This window comes from Taudactylus pleione, unplaced genomic scaffold (assembly GCF_031769625.1).
Source record: "Taudactylus pleione unplaced genomic scaffold, aTauple2 ptg001724l, whole genome shotgun sequence".
NCBI classification, from domain to species: Eukaryota; Metazoa; Chordata; class Amphibia; order Anura; family Myobatrachidae; genus Taudactylus; species Taudactylus pleione.
In genome coordinates this window covers 1,444,470-1,468,524 of record NW_028286121.1, presented here as the reverse complement: position 1 = coordinate 1,468,524, position 24,055 = coordinate 1,444,470, and the positions used below count along the sequence as shown (strand labels likewise).

General features: G+C 46.5%; 1 protein-coding gene across 1 annotated transcript; it reads left to right on the top strand.

Moving 5' to 3' along the window:
• Nucleotides 1-2,210: 2,210 nt before the first annotated feature.
• Nucleotides 2,211-23,722, top strand: LOC148439531 (very-long-chain 3-oxoacyl-CoA reductase-B-like; the record flags this gene model as incomplete). Its single annotated transcript, XM_088464629.1, has 10 exons — nucleotides 2,211-2,257; nucleotides 2,332-2,407; nucleotides 5,427-5,537; nucleotides 8,935-9,002; nucleotides 12,325-12,369; nucleotides 12,457-12,491; nucleotides 13,972-14,053; nucleotides 14,903-14,968; nucleotides 17,866-18,015; nucleotides 22,669-23,722. Coding segments are annotated over 10 exons (788 nt in total), but the record flags the coding sequence as incomplete, so codon positions are not given.
• Between the last annotated feature and the right edge of the window lie 333 nt (nucleotides 23,723-24,055).

Below are 24,055 nucleotides of genomic sequence, written 5' to 3'. Positions count from 1 at the left end.
CATCAAAATAAATAAAATAAATCTCCAGTCTTTGAATAAAGGTAACAGTCCCTCCTTTCCCTATCTCATTGTACGGTCACTGTGTGGTGGTAGTTAAATTCAACAACGGTAGGTTTACTCCTGGTTTTATAGAACAACCGTGCTTCTAAGGCATCACATATACAAATTACCTTTACCAGTCGGCAGCAGCAAATGGGACATGGCAGCATTGGCAGGTGGTGCAGCGGGCGCAGGGCTGTATGGGGACACACACGGGTCATGTGCGCACTGCTCCTCTCAACATGTTGTGAGCGAGGCGCCTCTTTAAAAATGATCTGCCCTACACCCCCCCCCCCCCCCCCCCCAATGATCCTGGGCTCTGTGCTTTTCTTGGGTTACTTTATGTAATGTGGGCGTCGGAGCTGGCCAATGGACCCCCCCCCCAAAGCTCGCAGCGCTAATTAACAGATGAGGGACAATTGCTATCCACAATCATAAATGGTTGCAGCCCTAATTACCATTCGCAAAACAAGTTTAAAAGAGCTTAAACTGGTTGATAAAATAAAAAATGATTCTTAGCTTACAAAAAATGAGAATGAAAAGACTTATAAGACGTGCTAATGGGTATTTGCATATCTGAGAACTAGCTAGCGGAAAAACGCCAACTCATTTTTATGGCGTGAATTTCCTTCCCATGGCTTCATTAAGACGTACTGAGAATTTGGCGACATTCCGATAAGAAGTTTTTGCTATAGACTGCTTGGAATAGGTCTAATTATAGACACCCTGTACTTCTCCAAACTCTACCAAAGGTAGACAGGGGGAGAGAAGGTGTAAATGGCACCTCACATCTAAACAGTATTCTACAATCGTAAAAAAAAAAAAACCACCTCTAACTATGAAAGGTAAAGTTACCAATGACAAAAGTAAAATTGCCAACATGCCATACACCACACACAGTGGCAAGGAAAGGTTCAGGTCGTGGCCTTTCTATGCGAGTGGTGGTCCTACTACTGGTGTTTCATGCACTGGAATACCTACTGCGGAAGTCAGGGCCAAACACAGCCGGGCATCTTCAGTAACTTTATATACCAAAGACAGAAAGTGACCACCAGGCCCACAGGTGCCAATGATAGCCACTCCCTGTTACTGGAGTCAGATTGAGTAGGGGTCCTCAAAAAAGATGAAACAAGGTTTACAATCCAATTCCTTCCAATCATCATTGACCGAAAAAATTGGTCTACATTTCATAGTAGACAAATTTGCTTTTCAAGGAGAGGGCTATGCCCTGTGTTGTACTAATTAATCACACTGCTCATCCTGATAATTATGCTTCCCCTGGCTCTTTCCTGGCTACTGTGTCTGCATCAGGGCAACTTCATGGGTTTGTTGGGGCTGTCTCTCACTCTCTGTCTGTCTCAGACGTGACCCTGCTCAGTCCCTGACTCCCTCCCCTCTCTAGGCTGCTGCTAAGCAATAGGGGTACATTACTAGCTCTGATTGGCTCCTACTGTCTCAGAGAGCCAATCGGAGAGCTGCCCTCGAACCCTGCAGCAGTCCGTTACTCACACAGCACAACAGTTTTGTCAGTGACTTGCTTCATTCCGAGCTTCCGTTTGAGATTCTGTCTTGCTATTTTATCACCATGGGCGGCTCCTATACAGCAGCTTGGTGCAAGTGGTTTTTTTTTTCTGCTCCCTTTTATCACAGTTGAATGGTTCATACACCTAAACTTTCCTCAACCAATGCTTTATAGAATAGTACAGGGGTTTATCAAACTCGGTCCTCAGGACCCCACACAGTTCATGTTTTCCAGGTCACCCAGCAGGTGCACAGGTGTATTCATTATTCACTGACACTTTTTTTAGCAGGTTCACAGGTGAAGCTAATTATTTAACTTGTGATTCTGGGAGTAGACCTGGAAAACATGCACTGTTTGGGGTCCTGAGGACCGAGTTTGAGAAGCTGTTAAATAGCGAAAACCCCCATCCAAATCTATCCAGTGGTTCAAGAGATTAGCACAAACAAACAGAGGGGATCTATACACAACAGTATCGTAACCCTGGCGGGATCCTGAGCGCTCGTATCCTGTACCCAATCCATTTAAACTTGTTAATGATGATTAACAGGTTGCTCTCTGCAAAAATGTAATTGAGACTGTACTTAGTCACTGCTCTTGGCTTTTCTATATTTATCAACTATATATCTATATTTTTTTTATTGACCGATAGTGGTAACAGGAGCGACCGATGGGATAGGAAAAGCCTTCGCTGAGGAGGTCAGTATATATCTGCTCGTCTGTCGTTCACCTGAATATCGATTCTCTATCACACCCATGTGTTTCGTCCATAGCTGGCCCGGAGGGGACTCAATATCGTCCTCGTCAGTCGGACTCTGAAGAAGCTTCAAAGAGTTGCGGAAGGAATAGGTGAGACCTTGAGAGATTCCGCTGATCTCCCCCTCTCTCTCCCTCCCCCTCTCTCTCCCTCCCCCTCTCTCTCCCCTTCTCTCTCTCTCCCCCTCTCTCTCCCCTTCTCTCTCCCTCCCCCTCTCTCTCCCTCCCCCTCTCTCTCCCTCCCCCTCTCTCTCCCCTTCTCTCTCCCTCCCCCTCTCTCTCCCTCCCCCTCTCTCTCCCTCCCCTTCTCTCTCCCTCCCCCTCTCTCTCCCTCCCCTTCTCTCTCCCCCTCCCCCTCTCTCTCCCTCCCCCTCTCTCTCACTCCCCCTCTCTCTCCCTCCCCTTCTCTCTCCCTCCCCCTCTCTCTCCCTCCCCCTCTCTCTCACTCTAGCTCGAGTTTTAGGCACCTCACTGTAAGGAGAACTTAACAGAGCTCAGGGGGACAGTCAATATCTCGACTGCATTATATCTACAGGAGAATACCGGCACTGTTGCATTGGTGATTAGAGAATTATAATGGTGTTGGCATTATATGTTTAAACATGATGCTTTACAATGTCGACTGTCACAACTCTCATTAGGATGGCATGGATGCTGACTGCACAATAGGATTGGCTTGGACCCAGAATAGTGGAGCAGAGTCTAATGTATTAGTGGCAGGGTCCCAGCAAGGGGTTTTGGGCTACTCTGCACCCCATATGCATGTCATGGTCCTTTTCCCTGGGTTCCTACTAGAGATGAGCCGGTCCGGTTCTGAGTACCGGACCCACACAAATTTCGGGGATCCGGGGCGATCCGAGCGCAGCTCGGATCACCCTGCCTGCCCCGGATCCTTGACCCGAGGCAAAACCTCGCAACCCCTCTGTCGAGTCGCGAGGTTTTGTTTTGAGCGGCTTAACGCTGATTGGCTGAGAGAGCCGTCTGTCACGGCTCTCAGCCAATCAGCGTTAGGCCCATTGAAAACACTACAAAGGAGGGAAAAAAGATGGCACCCGCCATCCCCCGTCGCCTGACACCGCCGGCACCCCCCGCTGCCGACACTGCCGACACCCCCACTGGCACTATCCCCCACTGCCGACACCACCGCTGCCAACATTCATGCACTGCTGCCCAACGTACTGAGGACACTGTCAGCGACCCTCAGACTGCTGACACTGTCGACACTCCCACAGTGAGGACACCACCAGCACCCCTGCACTGCCGACACAGTCAGAAAACCTGCACTGAGGACATCGCTGTCACCCCCGCTCTGCCGACACCCTGCATTGCGAACACCCCTGCACTGCCGACACAGTCAGCAAACCTGCACTGAGGACACCGCTGGCACCCCTGCACTGCCGACACAGCCAGCAAACCTGCACTAAAGACACAGCTGGCACCCCTGCACTGCCGACACAGCCAGCAAACCTGCACTAAAGACACCGCTGGCACCCCTGCACTGCCGACACAGCCAGCAAACATGCACTAACACACTGCTGCACCCCCGCACTGCCGACACAGCCAGAACACCTGCACTAAAGACACTGCTGGTACCTCCGCACTGCCAACATCCCTGGCACCCTGCACTGAGGACACTGCCAGTACTGCAGCACTGCCATTCCATGTACTGAGGACAACGTCAGCAGCCCTGCTCTGCTGACACTGCTGTCACACTAAGTGCACTATTGGTGTATCCAACCCACACTGTATAACACACTGTATCCATGTTGGAAATTAGAAACTGAACTGTTAGTGCCGCCCACTGTGTCACTTAGCTTAGTCAGCCAGCTAGCTGGATGCAACCTTTTGGCCTTAACTAGATGAAGCAAATAATATTGTGAGGTGGTCAAAATTGATTGCAAATTACTGGAAACAAATCTTATTGAAGTTAATTATACTGTAGGAACAAAAACAGGACCATTTTGTGTGATTTTAGCTGTTTTTATGATTTTTTAAGAAAAATCCAGATCCAAAACCAAAACACAAAAACAAAACACTAATGAAAAAATTCCAAAACCAGATTCAGATCCAAAACCAGGGGAGATCCAGATCCAAAACCAAAACACGAGGGTCGGCGCACATCTCTAGTTCGTACGTACAGGCTGTTGGATACAAAGGCAGGCAGAAGGACTGGTCACTGTGAGGCATACTCGATGGCAGTCGCCAGAAACAGCTCAGAACCAGGCGGGCAGTGCGGTACCAGGGGATGGGCAGAATCAGGTCAGATGGACCGGATCAGAACACAGGTAAGTGTGCTGGGAATTCTAGCAGAAGAGATTCAAATGTAGCACCAACATGATGTCATGTTTTAGCATGCATGCCCTTATAAATTTCAAACGTAGCGCTGCGTACATCCCTATGGGAGCTGCAGCCACAGGGACCAAAACTGCCCGCAGCAGTAGCTAAAGCAGAGGGGAGATGCCGGCAGCAGCTGGGGAGAGGGACCACCGGCAGTGAGGAAGAACCTCACAGTGGCGGGTGCCGAAGACCGGCATCCTCCCGTTACAGAGCCACTGCTGCACCCAGGAAGACCAGTGCCGCCGGGCCCGGTAAGAAGGAGCTGGGCTCCAGTGAGCTGTGACACTTATGTACCTTAAATAACAAAAGAAAGATTGTGATTCTAATAAAACAACATGTTGAATTTAAAATAAAATATACAAAATGATATTTTGCTAGTGACGTCCACTGTGACGATAACTGTTCTTACAGTGGGGGAGATATAGAGTAAGATACAGAGATTATGCCGAATATTTAATGCAGCAGGTCATTTATAAGCTAAGAGGTGATAGCCTGAAAACGACGCCACAGGGCGGTTTCATGGAATTTTTTTTTTTTTTCCCAATAACAATATTTTTTTACAACTTTATTTTTCTTCAAATGTTGTAATGTTTATTTTCACATTTTTAATTTGTACTACTGTAGTATTATTATTTTATTAGTGGACTGAAATCCCAGGTTTGGGGCGATCCGTTCCACTGTGCGCGCCCATCTGGTTCAGGCATGCAATAATATAGGGATCTGCGCCAGGCTGCTGGGATCGTCTGTGACCCCTGTGTGTGTGTTACCTCCACAGAGCTCCAGACAGGACGGAGAACCAAGATAATCCAGGCGGATTTCACCGGAGGACCTGAAATCTATCCCAAGATCGAAGAGGGTTTAAAGGACCTGGACATTGGAATCCTTGGTAGCTATCAAGCCAGCATTTGGTGTTGTTTTATCTGACATTGTGGGTAAAGCACATTGGGTCTGATTCAGAGATGGACACAGAGTCGCTGTTTGCGCAGTTGAGCGATTATTTGCTACTGCTATTTGCCGGTGAACGCAGCTGCGTTCTGAAATGCAGAGGCGCAGCCACAGAGGCCGTTGAAGTTCGTAAGGAGATACTGCGCATTCATAGGGTGCCGCAAGTATCGGCGGTGGTCGCGATGATGCACCGATGGCGGAGTGTTTGAGTCCATCTGCAGATTTGCATTGTCCAGGGCTTGCAATGTCCGGCGCTCGCCAGTACACGAGGGGAAGGCTGAGACCAGCGTTTGCATGTTAGTGCAGCTATGAATCTGAAATAAATGGCAGCCGCGCAATCAGCGCCCACCTCTCCACCAGGTCTCTATAGCGCCTCACGTAGTGACCAGGAGATCCAGTCCTGCACCCATGAGTGTACTCTGGTCAGGCTCCCTCATTTTGGTGAGTTCTCCCAGGAAAGTAGAGCGAATGTCCTTAAACCCCATACGTTACTGCGTAGTGCTGTGCATTTTCCCGGGATTGACGTTATGGCGGGGATCACATGATCACGCCCCCAAACGGCACTCTGGACCTCCCTTTGGGAGATCTTCTGGAGGGGTGCCACAAAAAGTAAACAAGCATGCTTAGGAGTTATAGGAACAGTGGTCCTGATTCAGACCAGGACGCTAAGAAGCGTTCGCTCGTAGTTGCCGATGGTTCATATCGTGCATATGCATCGCAGTGTGCGTGCGCGAACCAGTCACTGCGATCGGGAATCGTGCGCTCGTAGAACAAAGACTGAGCGCTACTTTGAGTGACAGCGCCGTTTGTGGGTGGTAACAGGGAAAGGTGCTTGTGAACGGGGGGAGTGGTGCAGGCGTATCTGGGCGTCAAAACGATGTTTAAAAATAAGTAAAGTTAGTAAATAATACCAACAAAAAAAAACAAAAATTTACATTTTTAAAAATCAGCTTTATTTTATCCATCTATTTTAATAATAAAGTATTTATTTTCCTGTGGGCTCCCCCCAAATGACTCTATTCTGAGATTACATGAGGGGAGGACATGAGCAGTACGTGTAACACAGCTGCCCAGGGCAAATAGATATCGCCATGCTCTGTATGGGGAAGCACTACAGAAGGCCCCCGGGGAAGGCAGGCTACTGTGACATTCAATTATAGCCCTCACCAGGAGGAGGACCGTGATAACTATGCAAAACTTCCCTCTCTCTTACCCTCTACAACTCTTTCCCCTGATCATTATTCCTCTCCCCCCCACACTCATCCTTTCTCCCCTTCCCTTTCCTCTCTTCCACCAGTTTTTCTCTCACTTCTCTTTCTTGATCCCCCCTCTTTCTCTATCCCTCTTTTTTCTCTCCCTTGCACTCTCTCCCCCCTCTTTCTCTATCCCTCTTTTTTCTCTCCCTTGCACTCTCTCCCCCTCTTTCTCTATCCCTCTTTTTTCTCTCCCTTGCACTCTCTCCCCCCTCTTTCTCTATCCCTCTTTTTTCTCTCCCTTGCACTCTCTCCCCCCTCTTTCTCTATCCCTCTTTTTTCTCTCCCTTGCACTCTCTCCCCCTCTTTCTCTATCCCTCTTTTTTCTCTCCCTTGCACTCTCTCCCCCCTCTTTCTCTATCCCTCTTTTTTCTCTCCCTTGCACTCTCTCCCCTCCTTTCTCTGTCACTCTTTTTTCTCTCTTGCACTCTCTCCCCCTTCTTTCTCTAGCCCTCTTTTTTCTCTCCCTTGCACTCTCTTCCCCCTCTTTCTCTGTCACTCTTTTTTCTCTCCCTTGCACTCTCTCCCCCCTCTTTCTCTATCCCTCTTTTTTCTCTCCCTGTACTCTCTCCCCCCTCTTTCTCTATCCCTCTTTTTTCTCTCCCCTGCACTCCCTCCCCCCTCTTTCTCTATCCCTCTTTTTTCTCTCCCTTGCACTCTCTCCCCTCCTTTCTCTGTCACTCTTTTTTCTCTCTTGCACTCTCTACCCCCTCTTTTTCTATCCCTCTTTTTTCTCTCCCTTGCACTCTCTCCCCTCCTTTCTCTGTCACTCTTTTTTCTCTCTTGCACTCTCTCCCCCTTCTTTCTCTATCCCCCCTCTTTCTGTCACTCTTTTTTTCTCTCCCTTGCACTCTATCCCCCCTTTCTCTGTCACACTTTTTTCCTCCCTCTTTCTCTGCTGCTCTCTTTCTCTCCTCCTTCCTCCTTCTCTCCCTCTCTCTGTCACTTTCCCTATCCCACTCTGTTTTTCCCCTCCTATTGCAATTACCCACACTCTGGCCCTCATTCAGAGGCGGTCGCAAGAAGCGATCGATCTCTCTGAATGAGGGCGGACGCTTAATTTTTTTAAAGTGCTGCCTCCTGGTCGCTAGCTAAGTTGTTAGTTACCAACCACAGCTTAGCTTGCGACCAGGGTGATGGTCGCGATAGTCATCACCATCGCGACCATCGGGGCTTAAGACAAGACCCTAAGGTTGGGTCTTGGCACTTGTAAGCCCCTGGGAGCTTCCTGCTCTGTTTGAACAGGAAGCTCCCCACTGACATCATTGATGATGTCAGTGCGGCCGCCCACAAATGGCCTCCGTTTGTGCTGACCACCCCCCCCCCCGGCCCGCATACCCAATGGGGCGAGCTGTCGATCATCATTGACAGCCGCCCCTTTGGTGGCGAGCTCCAGAGCGAGAGAGTTTCTCTCTCGCTGTGAGCTTGCGCACGCGCAGGACTGACCATCGAGTTGGTTGCGAGCGCATCGGCGCTTGCGACCGACTCTGAATGAGGTCCTCTATCTCTCCCAACTCTGGCTAAATATCTTTTTCCTCCTCTCTCACTCTGGGTGGGATAAATGTGGCCAAAAAAATCAGAAAACTGTTGTTTGCAGAATTTGGCCGCATTTTCCATATGTACCAAGCGCCGGACTGCGATACATTCCGGAGCTTCAACCTGGTGGGCAGCGCCGTCTTTGTATGACATTGCCCAGTAGAAGCTTATGGGCTTCTTTTTGCATTCTGCCCTGGGAGGGATCCTATCGGGTCCTTCCCAGTGTCCCCTGCGGCGCACGCGTCATTCTGTGCGTGCGCCGCAGGACACCTGAGGGACTTCTGGCTCATAATCCCATTAGTCTCTCTGTCGCTTATCGGGAGAGCTGTCCTTTGTGACTTTAATCGCATTTCTATGTACATAGCGGCGTAATTAACACCGGTATGTACCTGATAAGTGGCGGAATGCGATGCTTAGTACATCCTGTCCTCTGTCTCTGTCATTCTATTGCTTCTCTGTCTCCACCTCCTTTTATTTCCCTTTTTCATATATTTTCTGTCACCTTACGTAGTGCTATCACCAAGTTAATGACTTGCTTCTCTGTTACAGTGAATAATGTTGGCATGGTCTATAGTGACGTGGGATGTAAGTTTCTCGATGTTCCCGATGTAAACCAGGTAAGTATTATATATAAATTTATTTAATGGTGTAGAGCAGAGACGGGGAACCTCAGGCACAGGGGCCGTATAAGGCCTTCGGAATCATTTGGTCTGGCCCTCAGAGCTTTTTTTTTATGCTAGCCTCATCTGGCTAGCAGGGTGCCTAGAATGGCGCACTGCAGCCAGAATCTATGCAGAAGTGCCGCCTGGAGCTTCCGTAGGACGCTTCAGACAGTCACACCGCTGCCCTTACAGCTCCCCAGAGCATCCTCAGGATGCTCCTGGCATTGCTGTAATCACCGGCGATTGTGGCCCTGCCCATGTGTGACATCACGTGGCCTACACCAGACCCGCAAATAATGTTACATTTATGGCCCCTCGAAAGAAAAAAAGGTTCCCCACCCCTGGTGTAGAGCATGAATGGCAGGTGAAAGCTGAATAAGCTTGAGAATAGATAAGAATCCTGTTTTGTTTTGTTTTTTGCTGATTGGCTGGTTTGACAGCCTTGTTGCTAGGCAGATTAGTTTAGGTGTTGGTCAGCTGGTATGTTGTTTGGCCAGTGGGTTGATTGGAGGTGTGTGTTTGAGAAACTGTCTATAAGTTGGAGTTTTTCCTGAGCACAGCCTCTTTTTAATTCTGGAGATAAGTGAAACTGTAACTGTGTATGGGCTTTCAGGTACACCGCTGCATATGCTGTAGATGGCTCACACCTGCGCACATCTGCAAAGCATTCCCAGAAAAGCCGTATTATCACAGCGGCACAGTATAGCCAATGTAAATTGGTAACATCTTGTTTGCAAACTACAGAGGTAATGGGACAGAATTGGTATGTTATACCGTCGGACCTAAGCCCGGCAGATGAAATATCGCCGCAGATGGCGATCCCAACAGGGTAAGTATTAACCCTATCCCTAGCCCTCCCCCCCAACCCTCCCTTAGTGGTCCCTACCCCTAACCTCCCCCCTAGTGCCTAAACCTAACCCACCCCTCTCTGCACCCTAAACCTAACCCCCCCGGGGGTGCCTGACGCTAATCCCCCCTTCCCCAAGAATAACCCTCCCAGGGGGTGCCTTACCCTAAGTCCCCACAGGAGTCCCTAAACCTCAACCCCCCCCACGGCTAACAGCTCCTGGTGCCCGGCTTACCTACGTTTGGGGTCGGGATTTCGGCGTGAGGGCTAATGATAGGTGTCTGTATTTAGACCCCTATCATTAGTTCCATTCTGGACTTTCACTTTCGGGAAGCCGGCGGCTTCCTGATTACATCCCAATGGGACCCATATTGCTATGTAAAGTGTTTTCTTAAAAATATCTTAAAAAAATAAAAAATAGCTGTTACAGATCCCTGTTACTAGAGTTCACGAGGCGCACAAAGCCCCAGCGTCTGGTGGGAGGAGCTGGGCAGTGGCGGAAGAATCTGGATGGATCCCTCTTCAAAATCCAGGACTCCTTTCCTATAGGGTGTGGGAACAAACGCCATCTGAAGATGGCGAATGTTCCCGTAGTCAAGCTCCGAAAATATTGGAAATACACATAGGTGACTGATATTTGACCCTCCACCAGTCCACACCTACAATAGTCTCTTGTCCATGACTGCCACTGTAGGTGATCGATCTTTGAGGAGAACAGCTGTTCATACGACTTCGCCCCAAAATCTCTTGTGAAGACCCGCATCACTCATCATAGCTCATTATTTTTCAACTATTGTCCTATTTGCTTTTTCAGTTACGCAATTCTGTTCCAGTGCATAGGTCGATAGTTAGCTAATGCTGTGCGCCATTTTCTCTAAGACAGTTGGCCATATCTTTATTATCGTATTCTTCATCATTGTCAGAGCTTAGTAGTTTCAGTTTCAGACCTGTTTGGTTTTCTACGAGACTCTTGTACACGTTGAAGTTATTTGTTACTTTGCTATTGTTTCATCCTTGTAGCATCATCGATGAGTTTCACAAAGTAACATTTCCCACTCATTGAATCTACCTCCATTGGTCCACATACATCAGTATGTACTAACTCCAACGGTACTTGGGCAAGCAAACACGTTTCACCTCCCGAGCACATCTCACATGGTGGTCTTACAGGACTGTCCATTGACAGCCCAGTTGCCATACCACTTTGAAGCTCCTGTACATTGTCTTAGCCTAGGTGTCCTAGCTGCCTGTGCCACAGCTCCATTGATTGATTGGATTCAGCAGCTACCATTGCACGACATTCCACTGTCTAGGGTATGCCGTTGTTGGAACCTCTTTAGTTGTAAACAACACACCGACCTTTCGAAAATTGGACTCTCTTTCCTCTCCTCTCAAGTACACGTATGGCAATTAGATTAGTTCCTGGGTTAGGCACAAATAATATGTCTTCCACATCTGTGACAATTACCTTGCCTTTCACTATTAAGTATATAGTAATTGTCCCGACTTTTGGGGCATGTAGGACCTTGCCTGATATACCTCTGACTATAATTGACTAACACGGCCTTAATGGTTTGAACCAACTTTCATTACAGCTGAAATGCCTTGTGGCTCTTAAGTCCATGTACCAGCAGTCCTTAGGTTGCAGTCTGCTACAATTAAAGTTAACTTATTCCCGTTGTCACATTTCAGTGTTAAGGTACCACTTGATACATTTAATCTGCATTCTGAGGCCTTATGTCCCAACTTGTGACATTTGAAACATCTATACTTCGGCTTTTTGCACTTTGACATTTTTGACAGTAAAACAGAATTTTTTGCACTTGTTTCTGTAGGTACCAGTATACAGTGAAAATGCAATAATTTACCACATACAGTCACTGTGGTTAGCTTCGTAGTACTTGTCTTGAATGCTACTGCCTAGGAGTCGTACTCTTGCATAAGATTTTGCAGCATCGCCATTTCAACCTTCTTGTCATCTGTTGCGATGCCAACTGAAGTCAATTGCTGAGAGATGGGTAAAATTCTGTCTATGTATTCGTTCAAGTTCTTACATGCTCTAAGCTTTGTAGCATACAATGTGCACCTCAATTTAATTCTTCTCATTAATCCTTTATTTTCATAAGCCATTTGCAGAGTTACCCACATATCATCCTTACCATGGACACTGGAATAAACATGTGATTCCACTGCTAGACCAATTGTCTCCATAGCTCTACCTACATCTTCAGGACTTGGATTATCACCAGATTTGCTAGTAACCTTCCATAACGTCTCCTGCTTTAACTGCATCTCCATTGTAGATTTGCATGGTGTGGTTTGTGTTTGGAGGGGGATAAGGGACATGGTCATATTTGTCCTGCTATATCATAATGTAGGGAGGTATGGAGTAACTTGGTTTTATTCATATATTTTTTTGTCATTCATCAGAAAGTAACTGACGTTATTAACTGCAACATCCTGTCAGCAGTGCACGTAAGTCTGTGACCCATGCAGAAGTAAGCTATGAGCCTGTCCCTTTCCCTACAGGGTTAAATAATGCCCTTCTCTCTTTCTTTCCAGATGACCCGAATTGTACTTCCACAAATGGTGGCACGGTATGTTTCTAATTTACTCTTACCTGAAATAACTCCCAACCGTTCCGATATTGGTGGAACTATTAGCAGAGTGACCAAGGTTAGGACACAGGGATCAGTAACCTAATAGCAGAATAATAGTACTCTCACACCATGGGAGTACTGATGGTGCATGCAGGATTGGTGAAGTGCACAGCAAAGGTGCTGGTGGTGGTTAGTCCACACGTGGGACATGTTAACCAGTGCTTAGGTTTATTAACCAGGCAGAAATACAAGCAGAGCCAGATTGGCCATCTGGCACTTCTGGCAAATGGCCGGTTTGAGGAAGATGGAAGTGTCTCCGCCTTCCACAACCGCCGCCGGATTCACAATGTGAGCTCAGGCAGAAGGGGTGGCCCGGCGGCAGTGATGGGCCAGTGCACTCTGCTCAGTCAGGAACAGTTGGGGCCATGCTGCAAGGCCAGGCCCCTGTGACTCATGGCACGCCCCCTTGAAACTTAGCCACGCCCCCCTTCGCGATCGCCTAAGGCGCACACACAGGGCAGACTGCCAGGGCTGATCTATAGCCCCAGTCCGTCCCCGAGTACAGGTCGTTGTAGATACAGGGATAAAGCAGCTGCAATACCACTGGGTATTCGATGCAGTCTAGAGAGATTGGGTATGCCTGGTGTTGTAGTGCACCAGGTGGAAATACACCCTGGTGGTATGTGACGTTGTGCTCCACTAGACAAACAGTGGTAATACAGAGTGTCTGGGCCAACTGTTGGGCTTTGCATAGCTGTAATGCTGGGGAGAGTCTCAGGGCACGTCAGTCTAACATGGACGCTGCGGAGAAGCTCCATATGCGCAGTAGAACATGTTGGAGGTCAGGCCTCCTGACAGATACACGGTGGGTACTAGAGACAAAAGGCTCTGACTAACATGGATGGGGGCAGCGTAGAAGGCTCCTCATCCAACAGTCCTTCAATTTGGGAACTGTCCCACAATCCATCCTGTGGGCTGCAGTGTCCTATGGTGGGGAGGAGGTGGGGAGTCCCCTCTCACCCTCTGCTCTCCTTGGCATTCAAGCAGTGAATAGTTGCAGTTTGCATGCATGCGGCGTATATTCACTGGAGAGGGGGACTGGGGGCAGGTTTCAATTATACCAACCCCTGAGGCTGCGGTGTGCAGCCTTCATGCAAACTTGTGAGGGGATATTGGTGACCAGTTTTCTTTTTTTTTTTTAATGTCATTATAAAACCTTAGTTATGTTACGCTATATCATCCAGCTCCGGCTGAATCATCCCCCCCGTTAGACAGCTGAGTTTTTACATATGAAACTTTTAGTGGTCTAACATTCCTTTTTCCGAGCAGGGAAAGTAAATTCATAAGGGCTGGTTAGCAAGGTAAAACTTTCTGGGGTCAGATAAAAACATATAATACGTGTGGTAGTTACATGTTGCCAATGTGTAAACTATTATATTTCTCTACAGTAACTGAAGTTTGTTATCCTCTTTCCTAGGAAGAAAGGTCTGATAATAAACTTGGCATCTGAAGCTGGCAATCGCCCTTTAGCATTGGTCACTGTGTATTGTGCCACAAAGGTATCTATAATATTATTATTATTATGTGACTACACCATCCATTATAGCCAGCATTCCATTCCCCAAGGTCTCCATTTTTCCACTGTAAGGCTGCTCGGGCCTCGCGTAAGGCTGCTATATATGAGACAATGATAAAGGGTTTTAGCGCTACACAATTCAATTTTAAGTGCAGAAGTGCAATAAAATGATAATAAATTGTGTCTCCCTATGGGGATAAAAACACAATGTGGTGTCTGCTTGTTCATGATTGATAGGTAAGTCAGTAAAAAAAATCTAATGGAGTGGTTGGGGGTCCCGGTTGGACCTCACGGCAGAGTGAGCCGGGCAGAACTTTGGCCCAGGGAGCCTGTTCTTGGCCTTCCACTGGATGGATTTGGACGACATCACATAATAAAACTCAATAACTTGAAGACTTAAACTCGGGCAATGCCATGTACTTAAACAAATATATATAAATTTATTTAAAGAAAAAAAAAATGTTTTTGGGACATTTTTAGAATTTTTATTTTATTTTTTTTTGTCAGTGAAATGTGTGAATCAAATTGGCCAAAAATATAACCTTTTTTTTTTTTTTTCTAATGCTTTCAATGGATGTCACTTTTTAAATTAATTAAATAAAACAATAAATGAAATAAAGGAAATTTAATTGATAATCATGGCACAGCTCATGGTGATAACTGGAAGGAGCTGTTGTTATTATTAAGGGCAAAATATTAAAATCAAAATATACTTTCTGAAACTCGCCTCGCCGCTTTTCCTGATACAATAAACCGATTTCCCTGACAGAACTTGCTCCAGCATATAGTTCCCCTCCACTTGTAATAACGGTCAACTTTCTATCTCCCTAAGGCCTTTGTGGACTACTTTTCCCGTGGTCTCCACGCTGAATATAAACCGTATGGGATAACAGTACAGGTAATGGGTGTGTGTGTGTGTGTGTGTGTGTGTAGGCGAGCCTAGGGGCGTGAGGAGCAGGTACAAGTTGCCCTTGATACTTGAAAGGGCCTGGCAGGGTCCCAGGTCCATTGCCGCCCCCCTGGGTTGCATTGGGACCAAGGAGGCTGGAGCCATCACACTGCTTGTGCCTCCTCACAGCACCCCCCTCTTTGTGGCACTGCAAATACTTTATTTTCTATTTTTTTTTCCTAAGGGGGGGGGGGCATAGCGGTTCGATGCTGGAAGACCGGCAGTGAAGATCCCGACAGGTAAGTATTTTCCTATTCACTAACTTAAACCCCCCCCTAACACTAACCCTCCCTTAGGGTTGCCTAACCGTAACCTCCCCCCAGGGGTGCCTGTCCCTAACCCTCCTGGGGGGGTGCCTAATCCTAAATCCCCCTGTCCCGGAAGCCCTTAAACCTCCCCCCCCCCGCGTCTGTCCGCATCCGGCTTACCTTTGATCTGTATGCCGGGTGTCGGGCTCCCGGCGTAGGTAAAATGACAGGCGTCTGGATTTCGACGCCTGTCATTAGACATTGCCGGGATTAGACAGTCGGGATGCAGACAGTCGGCATTTAGACCGTCGGCATCCTGACTGCATACCACTGTGAGTGGTGGTCAAAATTGACTGGAAGTTAATGTTAGTGATGTTAATAATAGTATAGGAACAAAAACCGTCCCAAATTAAATGATTTTAGCTGTTTTTATACATTTTGAAGGTTATAAAATACTTGAAGTTTGCTTGGGCAAAACCAAAACACGGAGGTCCGCTCACATCTCTAGTGTGTGTGTACATGAATATATGTGTGTGCATAAATTTATATATACAATACTGTGCAAAAGTTTTTTAGGCAGGTGTGGAAAAAAATCTGCACAGTGAGAATGCTTTCAAGTGTTAATAGTTTATTTTTATCAATTAACAAAATGCAAAGTGAATGAACAGAAAATAAATCTAATCAAACCAATATTTGGTGTGACCACCCTTTGCCTTCAAAACAGCATCAATTCTTCTAGGTACACTTGCACACAGTCAGGGATTTTGTCAGATTATAGTCAGGTGTATGATTAACCAATCGTACCTAACAGGTGACAATGATCATCATTTTCATATGTAGGTTGAAACACAATCATTAACTGAAACAGAAACAGCTGTGTAGGAGTCTTAAAACTGGGTGAGGAACAGCCAAACTCTGCTACAAAGGTGAGGTTGTGACAGGTCATACACTATGGCAAGACTGAGCACAGCAACAAGACACAAAGTAGTTATACTGCAGCAGCAAGGTCTCTCCCAGGCAAAGATTTCAAAGCAGACCGGGGTATCAAGATGTCCTGTTCAAGCTCTTTTGAAGAAGAACAAAGAAACGGGCAACGTTGAGGACCGTAGACGCAGTGGTCGGCCAAGGAAACTTAGTGCATCAGATGAAAGATGTATCATGCTTTCTTTTCTTTGAAATCAGATGATGTCCAGCAGTGCCATCAGCTCAGAACTGGCAGAAACCAGTGGGACCCAGGTAGACTCATCTACTGTTTGGAGAAGTCTGGCCAGAAGTGGTCTTCATGGAAGAATTGCGGGCAAAAAGCCATACCTTCGACGTGGAAACAAGGCCAAGCGACTCAGCTATGCACAAAAACATAGGAACTGTGGTGCAGAAAAATGGCAGCAGGTGCTCTGGACTGATGAGTCAAAAGTTGAATTATTTGGCTGTAACAGAAGGTGAGTGTCTGCAGGCAACAGTGAAGCATGGTGGAGGCTCCTTGCAAGTTTGGGGCAGCATTTCAGCAAATGGAGTTGGGGATTTGGTCAGGATTAATGGTGTCATCAATGCTGAGGAACACAGGCAGGTACTTATCCATCATGCATTACCATCAGGGAGGCGTCTGATTGGCTCCAAATGTATTCTGCAGCAGAACAACAACCCCAAACATACAGCCAATGTCATTAAGAAGAACAAGGAGTCCTGGAAGTGATGATATGGCCCCCACAGAGCCCTGATCTCAACATCATCGAGTCTGTCTGGGATTACATGAAGAGACAGAAGGATTTGAGCAAGCCTACATCCACAGAAGATCTGTGGTTACTTCTCCAAGATGTTTGGAACAACCTCCCTGCCGCGTTCCATCAAAAACTGTGTGCAAGTGTACCTAGAAGAATTTATGCTTGATTTTGAAGGCAAAGGGTGGCCACACCAAATGTTCATTCGATTTAGATTCCACTTCTGTTCATTCACTTTGCATTTTAATTGATAAAAATAAACTATTAACACTTCTATTTTTGGCAGCATTTTTTCCACACCTGCCTAAAACTTTTGCACAGTACTGTGTGTATGTATATGTACATAGGGCCTGATTCAGAGCCGAACGCTCTGACCAGAGCGCTCGCTCTGAATCAGGGCCCTCCTCCACCCACAGCATATTCGAGGGTCCTAAAAGATGGTCGCGATGGTCTTGACCATCGCGACCATCAGACTTGCGAAGGAGACCCTGCGGTAGGGTCTCCCAGCCGCAAGCCCTGGAGTGATTTTGGCTCTATCAGAGCCAAAATCACTCCCACTGACATCACTAGTGATGTCAGTGGGGCTGGCTCCAGACGGTAGGCGTTCCCATGGGAATGCCTCCGTCTGGCAGGCACGCCCCCGGCACGCCCACCAAAGGGGGCGTGCTGTCAATCAACATCGACAGCACGCCCCCTTTGGTGCGAGACCCGGAGCGATGGAAAGCCCGTCGCTCGTTGGGACGGGCTCCCTCCATCGTGCGCATGCGCAGTGGGGAACATCGACCCGCTTGCGAGCGTACTGCCGCTCGCGAGTGGGTCTGAATGACCCCCATAGTTTGTTGTGTGCAGGCAAGTGATAGCTCTTACTGTCTCCCCGCAGTCTGTGCTGCCTCTGCTGGTCTCCACCAACATGTTGTATAACCTGGAGGAGAATATTATTGTGAAAAATGCAGATGATTTCGCCCAGGAATCCCTGAACACAGTGGGGTACACCAGTCGGACCAGCGGCTGCCTCTCTCACTCTATACAAGTAAGCCATTTGTGTGTTTGTGTCTGCGATACATTCTGGATATAGGTCTTGATGGTAAATTTACTAAAAGTTGTTTTTGGATTTTACGGGCGACTTACCATCTATTTTGCAAACCACCCAAAATCAACGACAAACCAACCAGAAACCCAACTTTAGAACTTCAGACCAACAATCGATACTTTAACATAGACCAATGGTTGGTTTTAAAAACCGACTATAAAACGACAGAAAACCCGCCCAAACAATAGACCTACCATAGCAACCGTTCCCACGCTTTTAGCCAATTATTATTATCCTTTTTATGGCGCCAAAAGGGTTCTGCAGTGCCTTACAGAGTATATAAACAAATAAGCACACAAGAAAAACAGTTATTAGCAGAACAAAAAATACAGGACAAATACATGATTTATAAACATTGCTGCATAACACCTAAATCATCAGCAGGGTGTCAGCAACCAAGTATTTGGTGCTGTTGTAATATTAAAGTATAAGTAAGGGAAGGAGAAGCACATGAGGGAAGAGGGCCCTGCTTGTGAGAGCTTACATTCTAAAGGGGAGGGGTCAGACAAACAGGGGTGACACAGATGGGCTGGATTGTGAGGAAGGAACATGGAGTAGTGGGTTAGGATGAGCGCTGGAAAGCTTTGAGGAAGAAAGGGGTCTTGAGAGCCCATTTGAAGATTAGGAGCCAGGAAGCAAAGATATCAAGGAATTTTGAGCTAAGTCCAGGGGGACGAAGAAAGGCAGCTACTCGAAAAAGTTGGAAGAGGCGAATGTCCATGAGCATTAAATGGAATTAATAAAATGGAGAATTTAGAAGGTAAGAGTTGGTGGGAGTGACCAGACGATAGAAGGACCCCAACACCGTGGCAACCTCCAGGCCATGGAGTGTGAGAGAATGTGAGGCCCCCCAAAGCAGATAGCTGCAGGAGAAGTGGTGTCAGATGGATAAGTCCAGGATTTGGTGATGGCTAGGTGATTCAAGGAGTTGGAGATGAAGCTGTCATGGACGGGGACCAGTTGATTTTAGACATAACTGGCTTTCCAGTGGAGACAGGAGAGAGGGACAGAGTTAAGAGGAGAGAGAAGGAGGATATTGTTAGGGTTGCTGTAGTGTGGGATTGAGATTGATTTAGAGCAGGGGGATAAGGATAGTGTGGGTATTTGGTGGGCTTCTGAATGAGGAAGGGTGACAGCAGGTGGTGGGCAAGGTGGAGGCTTAGTGTGGTGTGTAGAGAAGAGGAGAGGTAACTTGGAGAAAAGGGAGGGTGCAGGGCTTAGTGGTGGAATAGCAGGACCATGGTGGAATAGGAGTAAATAATAATGGAGTTATGGGAGATACGGTGGAGGGTACTAGAATGGATGAAGGGAGACAGAGGAGAGGAAGGAGGGGGAGAAGGTGAAGGAGACTATTGAGGGAGGAAAGAGATGGGAACTGGTGGTAGAGGAGAGCGTTATGTAGCTTCTGAGTGATGGGGGAGCAGAAGAAGAGAGACATAGAGCTGTATTCAATTAGAGCGGACCCGCGATACTTTTCCGCCTCCTGGACTTTTTTGCCTACATCGCGTGTTTTGTAGGTGGAAAAGTATCGTGCATGTGCCCGCCTATCCCCATATTCAATTTGAAAGTAGGCGAAAATGGGACCTGGCGAAACTTGAGCAGGCGGAAAGTACTGTCGGATTTGGGGAAATCAGCCTGACACCCCCCAAAAGATGCTCTGACATGGGGGTTAGCTATGGTACCCCCCGATTTAGCTTGCTGAAGGTATTTGTTGTCTTTAAACAGGCTCAATAGCTGCTAAATAGCGTTTTTGTATACGTGATGCAGAATAGCATTCAGGAGTATTTTTTGCAGAAAATAACTTATCCCAGCAAATTTGGGGTACTTGAAAATGGGGGTCAGCATATTTAAAAGTTGATAAAGTTAAGTTGAAAAAAATCATTAAAAATCTACCTGCCGCAAACACCTGCAATGAAAAAAAACACCTGGGGCATACTTGGGGACCCCTCAGATTCAAGTTCGCTAGTTTTTATCTTTGTGCCCCCAAATTCAAAGTGATTTTTTTTGGGGTGTTAAGTGTCTTTTTAAATTTTTTTAACACTGTTTACCTTTGGGGGACTGTCTGAAGGCTGCATGGGGATTCCCGCAAGGTTGCACCCCAAAATCCCAATTCTGCACTTTTTTCCGCCTGCTATTCATAGGTGAAACTTTTCCGCCTATTAAATTGCATTGACTTTCCGCATAGGCAGAAAGTCTTTCAGATTGAATACGGCGATACTTTTCCGCCTGGCGAAATTACGTCATCAGCAAAACTTTTCCGCGGATTCCGGCTTTTCGCCTCAAATTGAATACGGGCCATAGTGTAGATGAGGATATTGGGAGAGAAACAGCAGTAGTAGTGATGAGAGTGAGATACAGGAACAGTACAGTTAAAATGTCTAAAAATCAGATAAAAGGAAAAACAGTGCTGGTAGATGTAAAGGCACAACTTCAAAGGTATATAATAAACAAAATGAGTTTGGAGCTGTTAAAGTTGCAGGACTTTAAATTTAGGATAAAGTATTCTTAAAGATCTACAGTGGTATAGGAGATAAATTGGGAGTGGTACAGGAATGATTTAAACAGTGTAGAGTCGAAAAACATACATATAAAAATTGCAGCAAACTAAGTGGTAGGTGCTTGCAATGCTAAAGCAGGGTGTAGGCAATAGGTGTGTCCAAGTTATAATGAGAGCTGGTGGCTGAGTTACAGGGTATCCAGAAGCTCAGAAGATGATTTTCAAATGTTTCCAAGATGCAAAGAGTTCTTTTTAAATGTTGTCCTCCTGTGTTCCTCCTTTTTAACTCCTGTCTAACTTTATGCTGTGCATGTAATACCACTTAGAAAAAGAAAACACTTTGAAATAAAAACCTATGCAGCCTTGTAACAGGCCTGCAGCCTGTGCCCTACTAAATATATAGTGAAGCAAACATGTGTAGTAACTGATTGCACCCCACCCCCCAGTAACCTCATCCACACCAATAAAAAAACTAAAACAGACCCTAAACAGCATTCCATGTATCTAGGAGTTAATATATAGTTATATGGCCAGAACTTAAGTCACTCTGGATTTTGCCAATATTAGTTAATGACAATATACCTAGAAAATCACTATAGTCATACAGCACTGGTATTTCTATATCAGATGACTGGTGCCAGTAGATGTTTTACCTAGAAAATCAGTACGTCCCCATGTATTTCAATGGCAGTGTCTGCTACTAACCTGTCATTTCGCGTTAGCACTGTACAGAGTGTGTCCGTGGGGTTCTGCGTGGGTTGTTATTTTACCAAGACAACTGGATTCCAACTTGGAACGAAGAGGATTGGGATGTGTCAGGGTTTTTATGCAGTGTGTGAGTACTGTGGTTATTTTAATATGTTACTCACAGGTGCCAGCGAGCCCTTAATGTCTGGGCATATTGGCACTTGTTGTTCCACAAATACCATCTTGCTGGGGCTGACTTGCTGGCTCTTGTAATCCACATGTAACGAATATAATCTATTTTGTTTACTAATAACCCTTCAGCCACTACCCAGGTTGTGCCTGGAATAGACCTGGAGGGGGGCTGGTTGTTCAACGGGAGGGGGATCCCCATTTTATTTTTAGGATACCAACTTTCCGAGGAATTCCAGTCCTGGGCTGACCAGTTTCGGGCTGTTTGTCGTTATGGCAGGGAGACCCCATGCTGAGTGTTTCCCTGCTATAGTGTCAACCTCCCCCCAGCAGCTGGTTTAGCCCTGTGCTGGGTATTGTAAAATAGGAGGAACCCAATGTTGTTTTACCCCCCCCCCTAATTTCACATACCAACACAGATGTAGAGATTCAGTTATTCAGTTCGCCCCCCATGCATTTGTTTAAAAGGTCAAATAATGTTACAAATATTTTAAACATAATGAAGCCTGCACAGATGATAATAATCTGTGCAGTGCTTCTCCCAAACACCCTGCAGGTCGGTCTATTGTTTGGAAGGTTTCTCCGTCATTTCTGCGACCATTATTTGAACTTCTATATGACCTCAGTTTTGCTTGGAAAAGGTCAAAACTGAGCAACTGTAGAGCTGCCGAAACTAATGGCCATCCATGCCGGATTTCCGTTAAGCTTAAACCTGACAGATGATAAATAGTCATGTTTCTTTAGACACAGCGGGCAAAATTTACTAAGTGGCGGTTTGGTGGCGGTTTCTATTCTATTCTAAACCCTGGGGGTTTGGTGGTGGTTTCTATTCTGTTCTAAACCCCGGAGGTTTGGTGGCGGTTTTGCAGCAGTTTCTAAATGACCGCCCTGTTTTATTCTATTCTAAAATGTGTTTTGATGGCAGTTTTGCAGCGGTTTTGGCCTTAGTAAATCTGCAGATAGCAAAACCGCCGCCAAACCACAGTCAAAACACATTTTAGAATAGAATAGAACAGGTCTGTCATTTAGAAACCGCTGCAAAACCAAACTGCCGGGGTTTAGAATAGAATAGAAACCGTCGTCAAACCGCCGCCTAGTAAATTTTGCCCAGCCTGTTTGGGAATCGAACCAAAACCGACCCGGTTAGTATGTTTAGGCCCTGGTCTCCCTCTGTGCGATGCTATGGTGTAATAACCCCTCCCTCTCTCTTCTCTCCGCAGAGTTACGTCCTGGAACACTTCCTCCCACACTCCGCCTTCTCCTTCGGTATTCTAGCACGCTTTGGTATAAGATTCAGCAAGTTAATGGGGAAATCAAAAAAGCAGTAGCGCGTAGCGGCGGGATGATGAGGCAGCGCTGACGCCTGTCGCTCTACCCGGGGGCCCGCGATTGGTGATCCCAGAATAAAGTATTAAGAAGAGACCGATTCTCTTGAGAAGTTATTCGTGTCCTGTTCCGCAATGCAGCTACACAGCAGTAACGAGCCGGGAGCTTTATCCTCAAATGGGAGTCCGTAAATAATATTAATAATAGTTATACAGAATCGAATTAAAACGGAATAATGACCCTGGATTTTTTTTATAAAAAGCAGATATAAATACCACTGTAATTAGGGCCTGATTCAGAGCCGTTCGCAATTTGCGGACGTTCGTTCAGAAAAAGGGGGTGGCTATTCAAATGAACCGTTCGCTCTTTGCTGTCTGTTGACGCCTCCATGTCTGAACGCTATTTTGTAAAAAACGCCCCCTGGCCGCTCGTATCATACGTCATGTCCGCTATTTAATAGATTAATCGATTACATCGAACAGCGTATGAACTGCTCGTTATTCTTGTGGCTGGTTTTTCCTACCACAATCTTGCGAGCAGTTCTGGCTATAAAACAACCAGGTGACGTGGTCAATGACGCTGCTGTTTAAATTATGCACACCCATAAAACCCCGTTTTGACCTTTAAGCACGCCAGCGTTCTTAATTCCACTCCCCGTTTTCAAGCACCTTCCCCTGTTACCACCCACATACGCCTCCTCCTGTCACTCAAAGTAGCAGGCCCTCGCTATATAGCGAACAAACGATTTCTGGCCGCACTGACTGGTTCGCGCATGCGTATTAAAATCCGTACGCATGCGCAGATGTGAAAACATCGCTCCGAACGAGCGAACGGCCACTTATGAGCGGCTCTGAATCAGGCCCTTAGACAGTTAAGTGTTAATGTACAAAATTATGACATGTAACAATATAAACCTATACAATGAAACACTCATGAAATAAAAACATAAGTTACAAGTAAAATGATTCTTATACTGAATGACGAAGAAAGTGAGTTGAAAAGTCCAGTTGCTTTTGCAATGATTAAAATAAAAACTCTCCGGATAATGGATATACAGGTATACAGAGCGATACTTAATCCCCAGATAATATATAGCCCGTCACAATGTGACCAGTGCGAGTCGTTATACCGGCTGCGCTGATAGCGGGCTGTGCGCCAGTCTCGCATATGGGGAAAAATCCAAACAGCGTGCACTGGCAGTTCTTACCGGATAGTGCCTGTGACTTTGGTAATCACGGAAGGAAGGACGGCGCTATGTGCTCCATAACTTATTCCGGCCGG